The 18697-nt window shown below is 44.6% G+C and overlaps 1 protein-coding gene across 4 annotated transcripts in view; it reads right to left on the bottom strand.

Moving 5' to 3' along the window:
• The window catches only part of MSL1 (MSL complex subunit 1), a 26153-nt gene extending 7910 nt beyond the window's left edge, over nucleotides 1-18243 (bottom strand). For 2 of the 4 annotated variants that reach the window (XR_013832360.1, XM_079948755.1), the window contains exons 1-8: nucleotides 15828-18243; nucleotides 11486-11712; nucleotides 10215-10591; nucleotides 5846-5910; nucleotides 5328-5395; nucleotides 4277-4401; nucleotides 4045-4117; nucleotides 2956-3080 (exon numbers count right to left, since the gene is read on the bottom strand). Coding sequence is in view for 3 of the 4 variants with exons in the window: in XM_079948755.1 (XP_079804881.1) it covers nucleotides 2990-3080; nucleotides 4045-4117; nucleotides 4277-4401; nucleotides 5328-5395; nucleotides 5846-5910; nucleotides 10215-10591; nucleotides 11486-11712; nucleotides 15828-16646 (1845 nt within the window). In the remaining variant the exon portion in view is untranslated. Of the gene's footprint in view, nucleotides 1-45; nucleotides 3081-4044; nucleotides 4118-4276; nucleotides 4402-5327; nucleotides 5396-5845; nucleotides 5911-10214; nucleotides 10592-11485; nucleotides 11713-15827 lie in introns of those variants that run through there. The other 2 variants (XM_079948754.1, XM_079948753.1) reach the window with 2 other exon arrangements.
• Between the last annotated feature and the right edge of the window lie 454 nt (nucleotides 18244-18697).

An 18697-nucleotide genomic window follows, 5' to 3' on the forward strand; every position in this document is an offset into this window, starting at 1 on the left:
TTTACCCAATCCATTAAACAATGCATAATGCATGACAAAAGAATCAATATTCTTTCCATTTTATTGTAAAAAAAAAAAAGATTTGTTTCAATTTTGTTTAAACATACAAGCAGAATTTCTCTTAATACTCCCTGTTAACACTGTTAAACCTAAATGAACTGAAGCAAAAAGTTTTTAAAAAACAAAATCCCCAAACATTAACAGCCACAAATTTGGTATTTACAAACTTTTTTTCCTTTATAAGATATTTACAAGACAACTGATTTTACATATTTAAAATGGTATCAAAAAGGATGCATTTGCAGACAACCACATGTCAAAGGGCAGAAAACAAAGGAAGGGATTACAGACACTTTTTTTTTTTTGAACTACCATAAGCTTGGTTAAAAGTAATGTTTTGTCCTAAACCAAGTATCAGATCTAATTTGCAAGGGCAAATACAAATTTCACAGTGCTGTATCCCCTATAGGGAAGGCTATTCCCTCCACTGCCAACTAACATCCACTGCAAATGCTTTGTACAACCCCTACCTACTTCCACACACCTACCCATCCTCTTAGATCTAAATTGCATGTGTTATTATATAAGTGGGATTCTTCTTGTAAACCAGCACACTACTGACTAGGGAACATTTTGCTGTTGTATTTCAGAAACACACACTGTGGCACTTCTGATAATAGATGTTTTCTGGGCTAAGCAAAAGCAGTTATCCCCTCCCCCAATGGGATATAGACCTAAGACACAATCTTGCAAACTGCTTGTGCTTACTTGAGAGCAGAAAGTAGGCCCAAGTGTTGGCAGGATCAAGTCTGAAATCAGTGCCTTCAAGAAGCCTATACTTGAGGCTTTCTTTTTTTTTTTTACATCCAGGCTTGTAACTGCAGGGTGCAAAAAAGAAATAAAAATAAGGATGCATGCTGGCATGCTAAAAGAGAGCAAAAGATTCAAATACAGCCTTATTTAAAATAAAATTAGGCAAGCATTGTGCACTACCTCAACTACACAGATTACTTGGCAAAAGACAGGATCTGTTTTTCTCATTTTGAAGTTTAAGCCACACTCATGACCTCTTTAACTATGTTCACATTGAGCGTGCTACTCTGAGGGGGGGGGGGAGGTATCCTTATGAATTCCCAGGGAACGTAACCCAGAAGTGGAACAGCAACTACTAGAAGTATTTGAAAGATGTGATAGAAAAACAAATGTGTTAGATAAGCATTTACCCTTCAATGATGTCCTTAGTGTGCAAAAGCATTGGACATCATCCTGCACTGGGATCTGCAACAAGCAATGAAACTGAGACCCAGAGCTTTATTTCTATTTATACAGAAGTTTCATTCAATGCAAAGAAGTAAAAGGTAGCTTCACTGCTCGTCTAAGCATGTGTGCATATGCACACACACCCAGGCAACTTCCTGCAATTGCATGGATCAGGCAGATGAGAATGTGGAATTATAAAGGAATTCCCTGTTCTCTGGAGAGGATGAATGTTTCATCTTCAGGAGCTGGAATCTTACTTAAAAGATGCTAAACAAGCTTCAAAGAGACACAAGGGTTCAGCTATTACTTTGATTTAACTCAATGTAAACAAATGGGAGTTGCTGTAGTGAAGAATACAGGCACAACCACTTCTCTAGCAGACTTTAACCTTCCCTAAGATACATATAAACTTATGTTGCAATGGACTTCAGGCAGGGGGAGGAAACCATCGTTTTCAAGAGGTATTGGGGGGGATTAATCACTTTATGTATAGCAAGAGGATAAAATCCCTTTGCCTCTCTCATTGCTGCCCTTCCCTCCAGTAGCAGTTGCTTTGCCGGATCTGGGGATGGAAGTACATGGTGGTTGCTAAGCAACAAAGTCCTTCCATCATATACCAAGTATGAGGCAAAGTCTGGGATTTTTGGTGAAGCTGGGGTGGACTATTTTTGAGATGCCATTTGTGCCACTTGGCAGTGCCATGGGTCAGTATCTACTCAATTCTCCATGCCTCATTTATTAGCAAATCTGGCAGCACTGCCACTGAGAATTTCCAATAAGAAACTAGAATTGTGCAAAATTTTGTTTCTTTTATATATAAAAATAGCCTACAATTTAGCCAAACTGTATATAACAGAAGAAAACTAAGAAATAAAGAGCCTGCTGGTAAAACAAACCAGGAAAAGTCTGGAGACAATCTGACATTGCACTGTCAACCCTGGTTTATACCTAACAGTTCCAACAGAACTAACAGTGTGACATAGTTGTCAAGGTATGGAGCCCTTTACTATCAGTAATAAAATGTCAAGTTTTAATAACCTGCTGTCCTGTAATCAGAAGCAGAAGGCATGAACAAGGGTTGTTTATACCCATTGAAAATATATTAACTAGCCATATCATAACAGTAGAACATGAAAAACCAAACGAGGTGGGAGGAAATGTATAGAACCATATGCGGAGCCTTTTTAGAACAGCAATTACAAGCACCAGGACAAGAAGAAACATCAATGTTTGTCCAATATATCTTAATGGGTAACGTGTCTCCCACCCACACAAATGTTCAAGGTCGTTAACCAGCAGGCTAAATATTTCAAAAGGCTTTATTAGTTTGTAAAAGCAGGGGTGGGCTTTGCATGCTCGAGAACTTACAAATGAGAAGAGTTTCATTGTATTTTTTTAATGTTTGTCCACCTTTCAGTTTTTAAATGGCTGTTAATTATCCAATAGAGATAAACTGAAGTGCATTGTAAGCTGCCAACCTTGCTGTCCCAACACAAGCCTCCAGTAATTTCTGCCAGACAAAGGAAAAAATGGAAAACCAGTGAAGAAGTTCAGGGGGTGGGGTGGGGGAGAAAATAAAACTATATGTGAGCATAAAAATTATTTATAGTAAACAAGAATATACATCACGGGGAAAGAGTGACATGACAGAACATATAGGTTCTCTGCCATTTGCTGCAAATAGCACAAGCCTACCATCAAGGCAGAGTTTTCTCCTAGTTGGACATGCCTATTTTCTGCATGTCCGGTGAGGAGTCTGTTTCTTCTGCATCTCCAGCCGGCAACGGCTTCGCTCATCCAGCCACGGCAGTTCAAAATTCCTGTTGAACAAAGTGGCCCATGGAAAACAGTTAATTATGGTGAACAGAAAGATCTGGCAGCTCAAGTTTCTAGTCCTATAGGAGGAGCTGGCAATAAGCACATGTCAGTCATTTATAGACACACTGGAAATAAGTGTAAGCCACAGAGTAGCCAATCTGCACATATTTTGCATAGTATTTTAAATAATATAAAAGACTGAACAACAGTTCCTGAAATGCTGTTCTTCATGTGTAGCATTCTTTTTAAATTATTACTACTAAACGTGTCAAGAAGTGAAAAAGCCTTGAATTGAACTTGCGAATGGAATTAGAAAGCAGGACAACTGAAAAAAATACCATGAAAATGAGTTTCTATCAGCCATCCGGTGAAATAACTGTCACATTTTATCAACGTATTTTCAGTACCTGACTTCTGCAGTCTTAAGGGATAGAATATTACAAAGCCATGGTTCTAAAGATTTCAGCAAGAGTGCACAGAACAAAGAAGTATGACCAGTAAAATCATTTTTAGCCTAAAGGCTGGTAAGACCCAGCAAAAAATTTAAGAGTAGAAGTGTTAAAGAGGCATACCCACACCATTTTGTGCTCTTCCCCCTTTTAGATGTAGCAGCCATTTTGTGTGATGCCACGCCCTGGCAGCCATTTTGTGACTGGCACCCTGGATGAGTTTCTGGGTCTGAAAATAGGCAACCCTGCTGGAGTGTGTTTAACATGTTCCATGAATACCATAAACCTCATAATATGCAGATTGCAAATCATAGTCTTTTTAGTGCTCACTCTGTTGCAAAACTGTGAAATCACTGTTGTAATCACTGTGAAATCAAAGTTTGTCTATAAATAGCGAAACACTCTATCACGTAAGGCAGAAACAAGATCACCCCCTCAGACAAGAAGCCCACAATTTAAGTCCACCCATTTCCATAAAATATTTTCTCCTTTAATGTAAGCATATGGGTATACTTACTGTGGGTTTAATTTTGGTAACGGTCGGCCAAATGCTACAACAGGCAAGTAAGGGGTGATCAGCAAGCTTTCAACTAGGATGAAAAGAGAAGAGAAGGTAAACTATCTAATTGCAATAGCCACTCACATTTTGGATTTCTACTTTTACAACAGGGTTCTGCCAATCCTTCTCAATCAAGCTTTTGCAGGTGGGAGAAAAGGACACCTGCAATACCATATTTAAAGCGACTCACCATCATCTGACTCTGGGAAAAATGAGGTAACTTCAGGCTCAGATTCCTGAATTCCTTTCTTTTTATACATTCTGAGTTGTAGTCGCTGCAAAATTCTTTGCTCCCGGATACGCTGAATATCCCACCTAGGGAAGGGAGAAGAGAAAGGAGAAAAACAAGGTGTTTTAAACTTGTACTTGATGACGTTTTGATTATGGCTAGCAGCAAACGATCTTCCACTATTCTAATCTTTTTTTCTTTTTCTTTTTTAAAGCAAACTGGCTTTAAAAAAGAATATCCTATGGCCTGGAGTTCCATAGGCTAACTACAACTAGTGTAGAAAGGTGCTTTGTGCTCAAACTGACTGCCTACACATTTCAATGAATTATGTCAATTCCTTGTATTTAGAACATTTTATTCTGCTCTTTGGCCAAAAAAAAGGGGGGGGGCCTTCCAGAGCAGTTTACATACTATCAAAAACAAGACAGTCCTTACCCATAGGCTGACAGTCTAAAAAACACAACACACAAGAGAAAAGGAACAGGGAGGGGAGAGGAAAATCAAAATCAACAATCAGGCACCAATTTCTAAGCAGCTGTTCCTGTATTAGCCAGCTGGCACAGTTCAAGGGCAGGTGTCTGATGCAGCTAGGCCTCCAGCAAGCTGATGAAAAGAACACTGCTTCCTATCTCTCCCACTAAGGCAGTCGGATGGAATAGCCGCCCCCAGATGACAGCTGAGGGGGGAGAAGGCCAAACCGCGCTATTACAACAAGAGAATCAACAAATCTCTTACTGCACACCCCTTCCACGACATAACTGTTATCTCCCATCCCAAAAGCCCTCAAAATGCAGTGTAAAGACTACAAGTGAAACCAGGCGATTCAGATGTTGTAATGGGCTGATTTTATTGTACATTTTAACCATGCATGTTTATTTCATTGTGGATGTTTTGAGGAAATTGTTTTATTGTGTTTATATCTTTTGTAATTGGTTTTATACTTGCAAACTACTTAGAAATTAACCTTGGAAATTAAGCACTAAATAAACTAGTAAATGATATTCTCTCTCACCTTTTCCTCCTCTTCTCATCCAATTCCAACTTTGCATGCCGTTTGGAGAAGACGCTGTCATCCAAGTTCTGTGAAGGGTTTAATAAATGGAAAAAATTAACACACACACAAACAGAGAGAGAGAGAGCACGCATTAACATTATCTGCTGTGCCTTTTCAGGGAAACTGATTCTCAATCAGCTGTTGAAGGTCCTCTTTCTTTTCATTTCCTAGATGAAAGCATTTAAACCAGCCGTGATACTGGTTGCTTCCCCATGGTAAAAAGACCTATTTGCCAGTTTTTCTTCCCCAGCATACAAGCTAAATGCAGTACCCATGCTGCCTTGTGGCAAAAACCCTGCAAATTACTGGGGTGCAAAAGTTGGATATATCAGCTGATTTCAAAAATGCCTTTCCTCCTGGTTGTAGGGGACAATTGGGAGACAAGGGGATAGTGTCTGGCGAGAGCTGAGAAACAGCTGGTCAGCTTCAGGAGATGCTCATGGGTGGCTGGTAACGCTATTTATTCACCAACATACCTCTAAAAGTTCTGAAGTATTCAGGTCTCTCAGAGGCTCTACCATGTGGTCCCTCCAGGATGGAACTAGAAAGGGAGAAGTGTCAAAACAGCTGATTTTAAAGAAATGTTTCTGTGGAGAGATGAACATCTGTGACAACATTAACCTCACTGCTACGAAGTTAAACACAGTTTAGCATCAGCTAGCTTTCGTTTAGCCTCACCAATTAATTCCACAGAAGTTACTAACCCATAAAATATCACACATTGCTATGTTAGTCATCATGTTAGTATATCTGTGGCCTGAAAGAACAGAATTAGCTCTCCTCAAGTCTACAAAAGCTTCCTAGAGCTGGTTATTTGCCACAAGTGACAGGACAAGCAACTATTTCAAGAGCTTGCTTTCATCTGCTCTCTTAAACCAACACCATATCTTCCACCAAACTTGCAAAGTTGAATGGCAGCTCTCAGGAAGTCTTTCAGACTAGCATCCTGAAGGAAGCCTACTTTCAAGGCTACACTTCTGACCGTTCATCAAAGCCACTTGAGCCTATGGCTGAGTAAAAACACAGGTCTCCCATGCCTAGTTTACTGAAACAAGCTCTTTAATTGGAGTTTAAAACAGCCCTAGCTCTACTTGGAGGATCGCTGAGAAGCTTCTAAGCGCTGCTGAAGGATGTTGCGCAGGAGAAATGGCTTTAAAAATAATTTAGATTCATGAAGGACAAAAGGTTACCACTGATAACCAAGAATGAAGCCTATATTATACTTGAGGTTACTGGAGGCATGTAATAGGGGCACTATTTTCATAATTCCTGGCTGGTAAGTTTCTCAGTAGCAACAGGCTGGCGGCAGTTGGAGACAAGTTGCTGGACCAGGTGGACTTTTGAACCAAACTAGCAGAACAATTCTTATGATTTTAGGAGCTTGTCTTAATAAAGGCTGGTCCTATAAGAAGCACTCTCCAAATTCCTCTCTACTACAAGACAGCAATAACAGGTCAAACATGCAACTCTAAGGCATAGGAAGGTGTGGAAAGCTAGTTAGACCTTGAGGCTCTTCTTATTTATTTTATTCTGCAGAAGCCACTTGGATTTTAGTAAGCAGCAACTGAGAAGAATGTGTTTCTGCAATCTGCTGTGAGGGGGAAAAAATCTTTCAACCTTCTGAAGGAAATGGCTTCACAGCTTCTCTGAGAAATGTACCTTGTTTGTTGTAACATAAAAATACAAGAAAAACAGAACAGCAAGATAGCTTGGTTCAGCCCAGGCTCAAGCTGGTAAAACAGGGGGAATTGGCATCAGAAAACTGACCTCAGACCAAGAGGTCTTGCAAGTCTTTGATTTTATGTATGCTGTAAGCTGCCCAAGGCTGGAGAAACCCAGCCAGATGGTAGGGTATAAGTAATAAAAAAAATTATTTATTGTTATTGTTATCGGGAGGAACTGGGAATCTTTATAGCTAGGCTTGGGGAGCTTCAAGAAGAGTCATATTCCATCACCCCTAACAAGAATCATGGTGAATAGGAAGTAAGGTGCAAGAAAGTTTGTTTTCCCTATTTGAAAGAGCCCTGCCTGGTAAAAGAGCTTGTAAAAAAGCTGGCCGCTTGCTGAGAAAAATGAAGAAAACAAAGCCTCAGATGTGAGACCTTGCCTTTTGTAGTATCTGTAAAATACACATTGACCAGGACCCCACTCAAAAGTTTGATAAAAATTGGCAATTTTCCTGTGCAAAGAAACCTCCAAGTCCAACAACAAATGAATTCCAGAATGTGACCTGAAACCACATAAAGCCTCCATCTTGCTAAACCTAAGCAGCATCTGGGCCTGGTCAGCGTCTGGGTGGCTGACCCCCTGGGAACCACATGGACACCACCTTGGGTTCTACAATTGAAGGTGGGATGTGAATCTAAGAAGAAAATAAATATTGTGCAACCGTTGGAGATGGAGGAGACTGCTTGGGGTAGCCTATTCTTTTCTGTTAACAGTTATCTTGCTCAGAGAAACTCATCCACCAAAGAAAAATGCTAGAGCAAAATGGCTACTCTGGAAGAAAGTGAGTAGAGAAACACAGCCTGTGCATTTATCCTTTTGCCACAGGCGTTCTTCGTAATCACTTCATGGCACATGAGGAAGAAGAGTTGTATGTTTAAGAAGTGACTATCAAGCATGTTTGCCTTTATTCTTTCCTCCATCTAAATCTCAGAAGTAGCAAACCATATGGAGAGGGCTGATTATGGAAAGAATCGGCAATTTGCTGAGGAGAATGTAACACATCAGGAAAGTATCTAACAATTACTGCATGCACACCCAACATACATACACCAGCCCAAGGTCAAAAGATTCTTGCCATCTGCTACTCTGGCGGTAGGGAAGTGCAGGGGCAAAGGATTAAGTCCCTTCTCTTGAAATGGGGACATGCCCAGTAAGATACTATTCTGGAGTCATTTCACCCACTGTTCCAGGCTAACTACTGAGAGCCTGTTATAGCCCTCATGGTTAGATAGCAGCAAGTTTAAAGCCTCAGACACCAAATAAGGTTTTTCAGTTGGCTGCACTATAAAGGTAAATCAACTTAACTGCCATGGCTTCCCTCTAGGAAACCTGAGAACTGCAACTGTCTTAGGAGTTTAGAGGCTTCTAACTACAGAAATTCCAGCACTTTAACAAATATGGAATCTCCAAAGTCTGTTAACACTGAAGCACTCTCTTTTCTTTTGATCCTCTACTGCCCCGCTCCCCTGCAAGGTTTTTCTGGCCCATGACCTTGTCAACCACATGCCTCTCCTTGCCAGATAGGGTGAAAGAAAACAGTTATGCAACTTACACAAACAAATATATAAAAGCCTATAAATAAACAGATACAAGTCAACATTCACTGCATATTGGATTCCAAGCACCAAACTCAGGATAGATATGGAGGTCTTATTTTATTGATGCAGCATCTACACACAGGGTTGGGTAGCTTGCTGTCCTTCTGTACTTGCAGGATTTTGACTGGAACAAGGAAGAATCTGAAAACTAGGAAAGGTGTTGAGATGGTAGAGCTTGTGCACCTGGGTCTTGGCAGAGCACTTATGACTAAATACCTGTTCTTCATGGCCTCCCGTCACATAGGCAACGCTCATCACTTACCTATTCCTCTTCCACCACCAGCACTGCTCTTCATAAAAAGTGTACAAACCTCTAATTTATATTGAAGCTTATAAGTAGTGATATTTCAAGGAATTACAAGAACATTTGCATAACTGATTCAGAGTGCAGAACTTAAGTTCTCTGTTTCAATGCAAAAATAAAGACACTTGGCTGACTCATGCCCTCTACTAGACATATAGCATTTACTTTAGAATGTGACTTTTTAGTAAAAATGGCATTAAACAAACATCGCATAGTGCATAAACATGGCAATTCATCTTCTAAATTCATTAAACATTTTGATTGTAATCCAGAAGACTAGCAAATACCCCCATAAGAAAACTATACATGCAAGTCTATTTGCCTTTGCCCATTTGATGATGTAACTTTACAGGCCCAATCTTTAGATCCAACCTGTAAAGTGATGCCATTTTTTTGCATTTCAATCATATGCATAACTGTCCTTTCTTTCATCTTTCTCTCATTTCTACTCACCCCACCTCCCCCACCCTTTTTATGGTGATTACTGCTAGTTGTAGACTAGGCAAGCTGATTTAAAAACTGAACAGCAGTTTTCATCATAGACTCTGGCTGCTGCAGCAGCAAGAACTACCACAAAACCAGCAGGTCTATATGTGGACCTTTAACTGTGTATAAAAGGGCTCCTTTGAAACATAGCCCAAAATGTATATAAGCCATGCAATGGAAACAAAGACAGAATGAGGTCCAAATTATTATTTTGGAGCACTCCAGCCATACCAGATATCTTGGGTCACTCCAGCAACTGCATATCTCCTGGCCCAGAACCATCTTGTGTCAGTTTATCTAGTCTTCATCAGACAACAAGTTGACTGATACACTTCCTATCATTTCTACACAGACCGCTCCCCATTACAGAAGACATGAAACAGAGCAGCTTGCTGGCAAAAGCAGGTGGTTACAGCATTCACTATGAGCACAGGTAAGCCACAACTTTCATGGTTTTCCAGAAATGTCACCACAGGTCATTAGACAGGGTGGCTGATCTTCTTCACACATTGCCCACACCTGTTCTAGATCGATGTGGGTTTCAAAAGCTTCTGTACTCCAACCAGAGGTTCAGAACCTAAAACAGCATCACTCAGAAATGGAGTGCCACAACCTGGCTATCTTCGAGGGTTCGAAAGACTCTTAAACAAAACCCCAAATGAATGAGTTCCACGCCCCCTCCAACCCACATCAGGCCAACCACCACAAAGGCACAAGCAAGCCTCTTACTTGCTACAATCTCCTCCTTCTTGGGAGAAGTCTCTCGCAACGGTGAAGGAGGTGGCTGGTGCCACCGGCATAAGTACATTTCAGTGGTGGAAAGGTACGGCAAGTCTTCTGTTTCACTGGAGGAACCCTTGTCTTTTGAATGGCACCCGGATCCTCTCAAAGGTGCCAATGATTTCAGTGGAGTGTCCGCTAATGACCGGGTTTTCTCAGGAGTCTCCTGACTTCGCAGCTCACGCCTGCTAATTGATTCAGTTAATGAACTGCTGGGTTCCTCTTTCAATGGGGAAGCCTTTGGCGTTTTACACTTGACTTTTGAGAATTCGGCCACCAGCTTCTTCACTGGAGTTTTCCTCTCGGCACTTCCAAAGGCAGACTTCCTGCAAAAATAAGAGGGGACAGGTTTAGCAAAGAAAATACTGAAAATGTTGCAGAGGAACCACAGCTCCTATTGACAACCAGTTTAGCATACAGAAACCATTTCAAATATGTTTATACTGTTTAATTTATAAACCCACTCTTCATCATACCGATTTTGGGGTGGGTTTGCAACAAAATACCAACATAAATACAAAGTATGTCAGACATGGAGTATCAATGATTCCCCATGTCTCTGCTTTATTTTATTTTATTTTTAAAAAGATTGATAAATGGACTCAAGACAAGCTTCCAAGCTGTATCACAGAGCAAATTATGCATGACCATCAAGGCACCACCGCTTGGGATCATGACAAATGGGGTGAGTGCTATTCTGTGATTTCTGCCAGGCTGCAGATATGATGGCATCACACTAAAGAATTGCGTAAACAAGAAACAGAGATTGCAAGCCAACAGCCAGTACTATTCTGCCTATATGGAAAACCACTAAGAGAAATGCTACTTAAGAGATAGTGGTAACTGAGAGCATTATGTGTTACAAATGTTAATAGGCTTGAAACCTGGTTTAATTATTGAAGCTTCCCCCAGATAACACTGGAAATTGTACTTTTGCAGGATGTTGAAACTTCTGTTAAACATCCTTAGCCTCTTCACAGAATTACAGTGCCTAAAATTCTGTGGGTGAGAACCACTTGAACAGGATTGAAGCTAGTCTAAAATCTGCAACATAGGCACAAGTGGAAATACAGATGTATATAAGTACAGAAGCAGTGAATGCAATTATGTCAGTGATGGCCTTTTATTATCTCAGTGGTGGCATTTAAAGGTAAAGCGGGCTGCAGTGTGCGCACACTGGTAATCTAGGAAAACATACAGCAACAGCAACTCTGATTTACCGTTTGTGACCCTTCCCATTCCTCCCGTATGGAAAATGCTTCAAAGGCAGTGGTTGTGACGTCTCCAGAAGTTCTGGTGGTTGGCATTCTATGGGCAACTTCTCTGGTACTTCAGACTCAACCTTCTCCTCTGTCTCGTACCCTTGAAGTATCTTGTGTTTCTCGCGCTCATTGTCCTTCTTCACCAGCTGCATCCTCCTTTCCATACGCTCAATTCGAGCAAAGAGCTGAGAATGCAACAGTGCAATATGGATGTTAAAGGTAGCAGTCCATCAGCTAAACATATTTCCAATCACTAAACCTCACCCTTACTTTAGCATATGATGGGAACAAACCGATCGGGACAGTTCTATGCAAGTTCCAGTATTCGTTTAATCTTGCAATGCTTACCATTGAGTGCTGATCTTTAATTCCAAACACAACAGTCTTGGAACCTATTGGATATGTTTATTGCCCATGATACTGTTTTCTAAAGTGGGGGTTGCCAAACACATCCAACCCTTTTTCAATTAAAGACAACTGAGGGTACTCTGTTTTACTGACAGATATGCAGAACTGTTGCATGGCAATTCTATACCTCTTTGTTAGGCTGCATCTGTTGACCACAGGGAAAATAGCTACTTCCTCATTATGACAGAACTCTATGGTAGCTGCTTCCACTACATGGACAGAGAGGATTTACACTGGGAACACAGAACACCAGAAAATTTTGAGGTACCCACTCCAGATCACTTAAAGGACGAGTTGGAGGTGAAATGAGTGCTCCTGTAAAGGTGAGGGTGACAGTAGAGTCTTTTTTTAAATCTCCACTTGCTGGTATGTATTGTTGTTTTACTACAGTCTTTGAGTTTTCTAATGTATTTTATTTTATTAAGTTTGTTTGTATGTATGCCACCCTGGATTCTCTTTAAGAGGAAAGGTGGGGCAATAATGAAATAAATAAATCTGAATTGTCCTTGCAAGTACAGCTTACGTCATTTCCCTTTGTTAACGTGAACACAACCTGCACACACATTCTACCTTCAGAAATATGCACATGTTGGGATATTAATAGTTTCAGAGGTGTGGAGCAGCAGTCTCTCTAAGTATATTTTAGACTCCCATAGGTATAGTGTGCCACTTGCCTATGCCATACAGTATGCATATCCCTGAGAACCGCACTTCCTTGCTAAAAATACAAAATAATGTTTACTACTTCTTCCTAGCTCACATTCATTAAACTGGGAGCAGATCATGTCCCCATGGTTCTCAAGCCACTTACTATGAGCAAATCTCAAAGGGTTGCCATTAACATATATCTCAAGCTCTGCAGCCAACAAGGATTGGATAATTCCTAAAGCAGTTGCACAAAAATATGGCAGAATGCTGTTATTCATGATAGGAGAGTACAGCATTGCTGCTTGAAGACTTTGATACAAACTCAGCTCAGCCATGGATTCAGCATTAAGCTTTTGGTAAGTCACCCTTCTTAGCCTCAGCTCCCTATCTGAGGAGGGCTACAAAGTACATCCTCTTCAGCTCTTTCTATCATAGCCCCACTTCTCAGTTTTCCTTTGTACCCTTTCCGGTACGCAGACATCCACATCATTTAATTCTCTGTACCACTTAGCTCAGCGTCAACACTAAGTACAACTTTTGTAGTAAGAGTTATGTGAGGGTAGCTTTGTACTAGGATTTTGTTTTTTGTTTAAATGTAAATAGAAAGAACACATCAAAAACCCACAATGAATTCTTAACAGGAGCACCAAGTGATTCAGAGTCTCTCAATTTTAAAGTAAGACTTATAAAAGCCTCCATTTTAGATATTAATGCTGCACATAGCATATAAGAAACTAAAATCACTCTGGATGGTAAAAAGCAAAGAGCATTCATATAATTTGTACATGTGAAACCAAAATACTGAACTGACACTCTTAGGGGTTCTGGCATTACTCCTTAAGAGGAAAGGGGGGGCTGGTAGGGGTGAGGGAGAGAACCACTGCAGGTACTTTGTAAATCTGCAGTCAGCAGATGCAGCAGCAACAACCGACCCAAGCAGTTTTGGTATCAGCTTGACTCACAAGCTTTGCATTTATCTGTTTTGTGTGTGTTCTAGCTCTTCAGGGTGTTTGTTATGTGAGGGCTTGATTTCTTTTTTTAAGCCTTTGCAGGAGCATGCAAAGTACTCTGTCTGCCATCATCACATTCTTTGACGGCAAGAAGGCAGCCAGCACCTCCATATTGGTTAACTTAGCACAGGCCTGATGGGAGATGGGGTTTTTTTTTAACGCTATCTGTGTTGGATCACATCTTTCTGTTACAGACAGTAAAACTGCCGCCACTTCCTGCAACCAGAAACAACGCTACACACATACATTTTATACGCAGACTCTGACGATCATGCCTAAAAAGTGGAGGGGGGGTACTTTCCTTCACAATAATGGTTGCAGCAGCAGCTGCAGGAACCAGGAAGAGGGGGCTATTTTTAGGCTGCAGACGTGCCATGCATACAGGCCAGGATTACAAGACCTTTGTGGCAATGTGAGGATGGGGAAAGAAAACACACTAAACAGCTTCTGGGACTACAGTTTAGAAATGAACATTATGCACTAAACTGCTTTTGCTACAGATAGCTGACATAAAAAAGCCACTCAACTAACCTTCATTTGCAGCTGATCCAGAGGGTCTCCCCCAATCTTCAAACTATGCCTCATTCAGCTCTTATGGCATAGACAGATAAGGGGGCTATACAGCATCGCCTCCCCTCATGCTCGCATTGAATATCCCCTCCCTTACAGATGTGATCTCTACATGAGCAACACTCTCTGTAAGAGAAGCTCTTGTTGCAAGGGTCAAGGACTCTCAACAGTAGGGTTTGGCACAACCTTGCCAGATATGGGATACCCTGGCTAGGGGGGCACAATGGCAGGGCAAGGGTGGAAAGAAGCACCTTGCAGGAGTACAACACAATAAACATTTTGCAGTAATCATAATAAAAAAGTGGGTTGGTGCTTCTGTGAAAGAAGACGGGGTTGACAACATTTTTAGATGAACCGAGATGGGATGCTAAACCCAAACCTGAAATATTCCTTTAAAAACACACCAGTTAGAGACCTCCCCCCACCTTACTGTCCACATGGTACACACTGCAGCTGATTGTTTTGCTTAAGCTGCTTTCCTCTTCCCCCAAATATGGCAGCCACAGCCCCAAGCTAGGGCCCCTTTAAATTAACCCTATTTGTAGCACACAGCACATGTCTGATGCTTTGAGTTAACCCTGCTGTTGCCACAGCACTCTTCCAGTCTTGGGGCCCCATGAGCCACACACTCTCTAGTCTAACCTGATTAACTCATTGAAAACTGCAACATTCCCAAATCTACTCCCACCTTGTGCCAGTGCCCTTAACTCCACCTTTAAGCTAACCAAGCTACCAAGCAGACCTTTCAGCTTAACCCCTAGGTTGTCAACCCCTTCCTGGTTCTTGACTCTCATGGTGCCAAGACCTTAGTACTTTGGCTGCTGCACACTACTTTTTAGTACCATTAATTACTAAGAGCCTTCAACTGTCATTGAATATTAACTCTAAAGAGTTAATCACACCTTCTATTGGCCTTCCAGTACTACAGTTCTACTATTAGCCTATAGACATTTACACCCCACACTTTAAGTGTGTACTAAACCTTTGTTTGGTTTCCACCTTTAACCCCTACCATTTTAGACCCGGTTCCAATAGCATTAGAAATCATTGGATTTCTTGCACCCATTAACCCTCGACATGCAAGCACCCAGTCACTTCAGGATCATTCCTTTCCACATTAACCTTTACATGGGCCACGTTTCACCAGGCCCACTTCTGGAGAGAATGATCAGTGAGGAGTGTTGCTGCATAGGGACTGGACTGCAGGGCTGCAGGGCCTTTTGATCACCTCTAGTTAATTAAGCCTAACTCCTCGTTGTTATTTTTCTTGATTCATCTCCTCCTACTGAACGTATCTACTGTACTGCACGCATCTACATGAAATCCTTCTCAGATCAGGTTTCAAAGTCATACACACACCGATTTCTCCTGAAACTGCTAGCGACAGTTATGCCTACCCCATCACACTCACTCCCACTGAGCACCTGCATACCTTCGATTAGCCCCCATATGCCTCTGCGAAATTTGCATTGACCCCTCCCACTGTTAACAACACTCAACCATGCATGCACTCCCCATTAACCCTTAGAAAACCAGCGAACACCCAACCCATTGCTTACCTATTAACCCCTGAAGCGCCGCATCGTTTGTCAGATCCCTGCTGCCTCCCGCGCTCCCTCCAACCTGATGAACGTTAACCCCTTCTGTCCCGGCCCCAAACTCACTGTGTCCTTCTCGGCCTTGAGTTCCTCGATCTCCTTTTCCTTGGCCTGCAACTGTTGCTGCTGCTGCTCGATAAGGTCCAGTTGGAGAAGCAGGATCTGCTTGAGGCAGGCCGTCTGGCAGGAGGCACCCCCGCCGGCCCCCATGGGGCTCTTCCAAAGGCTGCTTCCCCCACCGCCGCTCCCGGTGCTGCTGCAGCCGATGCTTTTCCACTTGCCGCCGGGCTCGGAAGAGGCCGGAGATCCTCCCGCCGCCGCCGCCGGCACCGCTGTTGGGGCTGGAGGAGGCTGTCCAGGCTCGGCCGTGGCGGAAACCGGCGGCGGCGGTGGTAGCGGCGGCGGCGTAGGAGAGGGAGAAAGTGACGCCGGAGCCCCTCCAGGCCCGGCGTGAGGGCCGCCGCCGCCTCGCTTGCAGTCCTTGGCGGCGGCGCTGGTGGCGGCGGCAGCAGCAGCGGTGTGTCCGGGCAGCACCGCCTGGTACTTGGAGGGGCGGGAGCTGCCGGCGGCATCGCCCACGCCCGCCTGCCGAGTGCTGCCGACCGGGCACGGCGAGGGGACCAGGCCACCCCAGCAGCAGCCCCCGCCGCCTTCCTGCTGCTGCTGTCCCGGGGCCGCGGCCGCCGCAGCCGCCGGAACGATGGCCCGGCCCTTGGGGCCCGCCGCTGGGGCCGGCACGGGGATCTGGTTCTGCGGGGGAGGCGGAGGCTGGCGGAGATGAGGCGGTGGCGGCGGCGGCTCCTCCTCTTCCTCCGGGCCAGGCTCCAGCAAGCCCGGCCCCGTCGTCGTCGCCGCCGCGGTGGCTTTATACACGGTGGATCTCATAGCGACGAGGGGCGCCTTCAGGCTCCGGGTTCTGCCGCGGCGGCGGCGGCGGCGCCTCCTCCCTCTTCTTCTTCTTCCCCTCTCCGGCCCGGATCCCCCACCTGGACCCCTCGGGGGGCGCCGCCGTCGCCCGCCCCACCGAGACCCATCGCCCCCTTTTCTTGCTGCACCACTTTCCCCCGGCCGGTCTCACTGACTCACCGACCCTTCTCCTCTCGCTGCCGAAGCTGCTGCAAGGATCATCTCGGTTCTTCTCTTCTCCTCCCCAAGTCCCAAAACTCTGGGGTGGGGGAAGCGGGAAACTGGGCGCCACTCCCTGCTATACAGGGAAAGGGAGAAACGGGGCCCTCTCTCCTCCACCTTGCTAACAGGTTCAGTTACTGAATCCGCCGCCGCCGGTGTCGTGGGGGTGCGGAAAAGCCACCCCCCCAACAAAGGGCCCTTGGGTGCAAAGCAACTTGTTTTGTGCCTAGGCCGCCGATGAGTTAATCTGCAAGTGACAGGGGTGCTTCGGGGGTCCCCGGCAATGATTTTGTGGAGTAACAGCTCCCCGCTCTCCCTGGATAAAAAAGGGACACGTGGACGGGCTATGCTTCAGATCCTTCCGTTGGACTCTATTAGGATTATTGGACAGACTGGCCACCTTTGGCCGGCGGGGGGGGTGTTCCCCTCAAAGAAGACATTCATGGGGGGATTCTATCCCCCACAAGCGAAGTCTCCCAGCAAAAATTATAAAACCAAGGGGTGGCTTCTCTATGGCCTGTCTAACCCAGCTCTCAACTATGCAGCCCCCAAAGAGGAATAGGGCCCCCTACACGCGCTCTCTATCCACCAGCTCGCTCCCGAAAAGGCTTCCTGGTCCTCTGTGCCAGAGTTGAGGGGAGCCCCAAAACAAGCCGGTGAGTGCTGCGTCTCCGCCACCGCTCAGTACATCCTGGGGCTTTTCCTATACAGTAGCTGGGAGCCAACCGGGTTTCCTCCGAAACCTCTCTGCTTGTGTTTTCCTCAGTACCCTCTGGGGCAAGAGAGAGGTGGGTCTCCTCTTTAGCGGATATGGGGAGGGAGAGCTCTGGGCTCCCTCATCCCCCAGCCCTTGCTGCAGGGGGCTAAAATCAATGGGAACGGGGACGGATAGGATTATGGGGACGGCGCCCCCCTCTGACTTGATTGGAACTTCCCTCGGCGCTAAATCAGAGAAGAGGGATAGCATACAGTGGCGGGTGGAAGGTTCCTTTCAGAAGGCGGGTGGGGGTGGCGGGCGCGTGATTTGGCTCCCCCCGCTTCTACCTAGGGAGTCTTTCCTCGCGTCCCTCCAAATTATGGTGGCGGCGGCGGTGGGAGGGGGGAATGCGGGGCCTCGGAGCTCACAAGGGGAGGCGGCGGGAATTCTAGGCCTTCCCCCCGCCCTTCCGCCTCCTCCCGTCAGGCCTGAATCTTGAGTCTCGTCACACTTTGGTATGGGGACGGGGCTCGGTAGAGGGAGGGAGAGGGACCTTTCGGCGCAAAAACCCGCCGCTCCGGTTCTGGCTCAATCGGTTACCTTTAAACGGCCGCCATGGCCTGGGCCGCCTCCCGTCAAGTGCGCATGCGCCAACCGCCATCGGGAGAGGATGGAAGGCGAGGGAGAGGCGCCTCGGGAGGGGAGGGGGAGGGGCGAGTTGCCCGCCTGCGAGGAAGGGCGCGTGGAGGGGAGGCGGGCGGGGGACGGCAACGGAGTTTAAAAAAAAAAATTGGGACGTTTTCAGCATTAAAAAAATAAATAAATAAAACACCCGTACACCAATTCATCTGTAGGCGCTCTTAGAAAATAGTATATGTTGATTGGTGAGAAGGCAAGCAGGGAACACTGGGTAATTCGCGGTCAAAACATATAGTGAAACCTCAGTTAACCTTATAAAAAGTGTTTGCAGTAAAGGCTATGTTCTGAATTATTACTAAATATCACGAAACGTAAACAAGAGTCTTGAGACACCTTTAGACTAGCAAATTCAATATTGGTCTCCATTCGTCGGCTTAGACTGGCACATCCAACACATTAAAAGCACCCATTA

This window comes from Podarcis cretensis (genome assembly GCF_951804945.1).
Source record: "Podarcis cretensis genome assembly, chromosome: 13".
Lineage (NCBI taxonomy): Eukaryota > Metazoa > Chordata > Lepidosauria > Squamata > Lacertidae > Podarcis > Podarcis cretensis.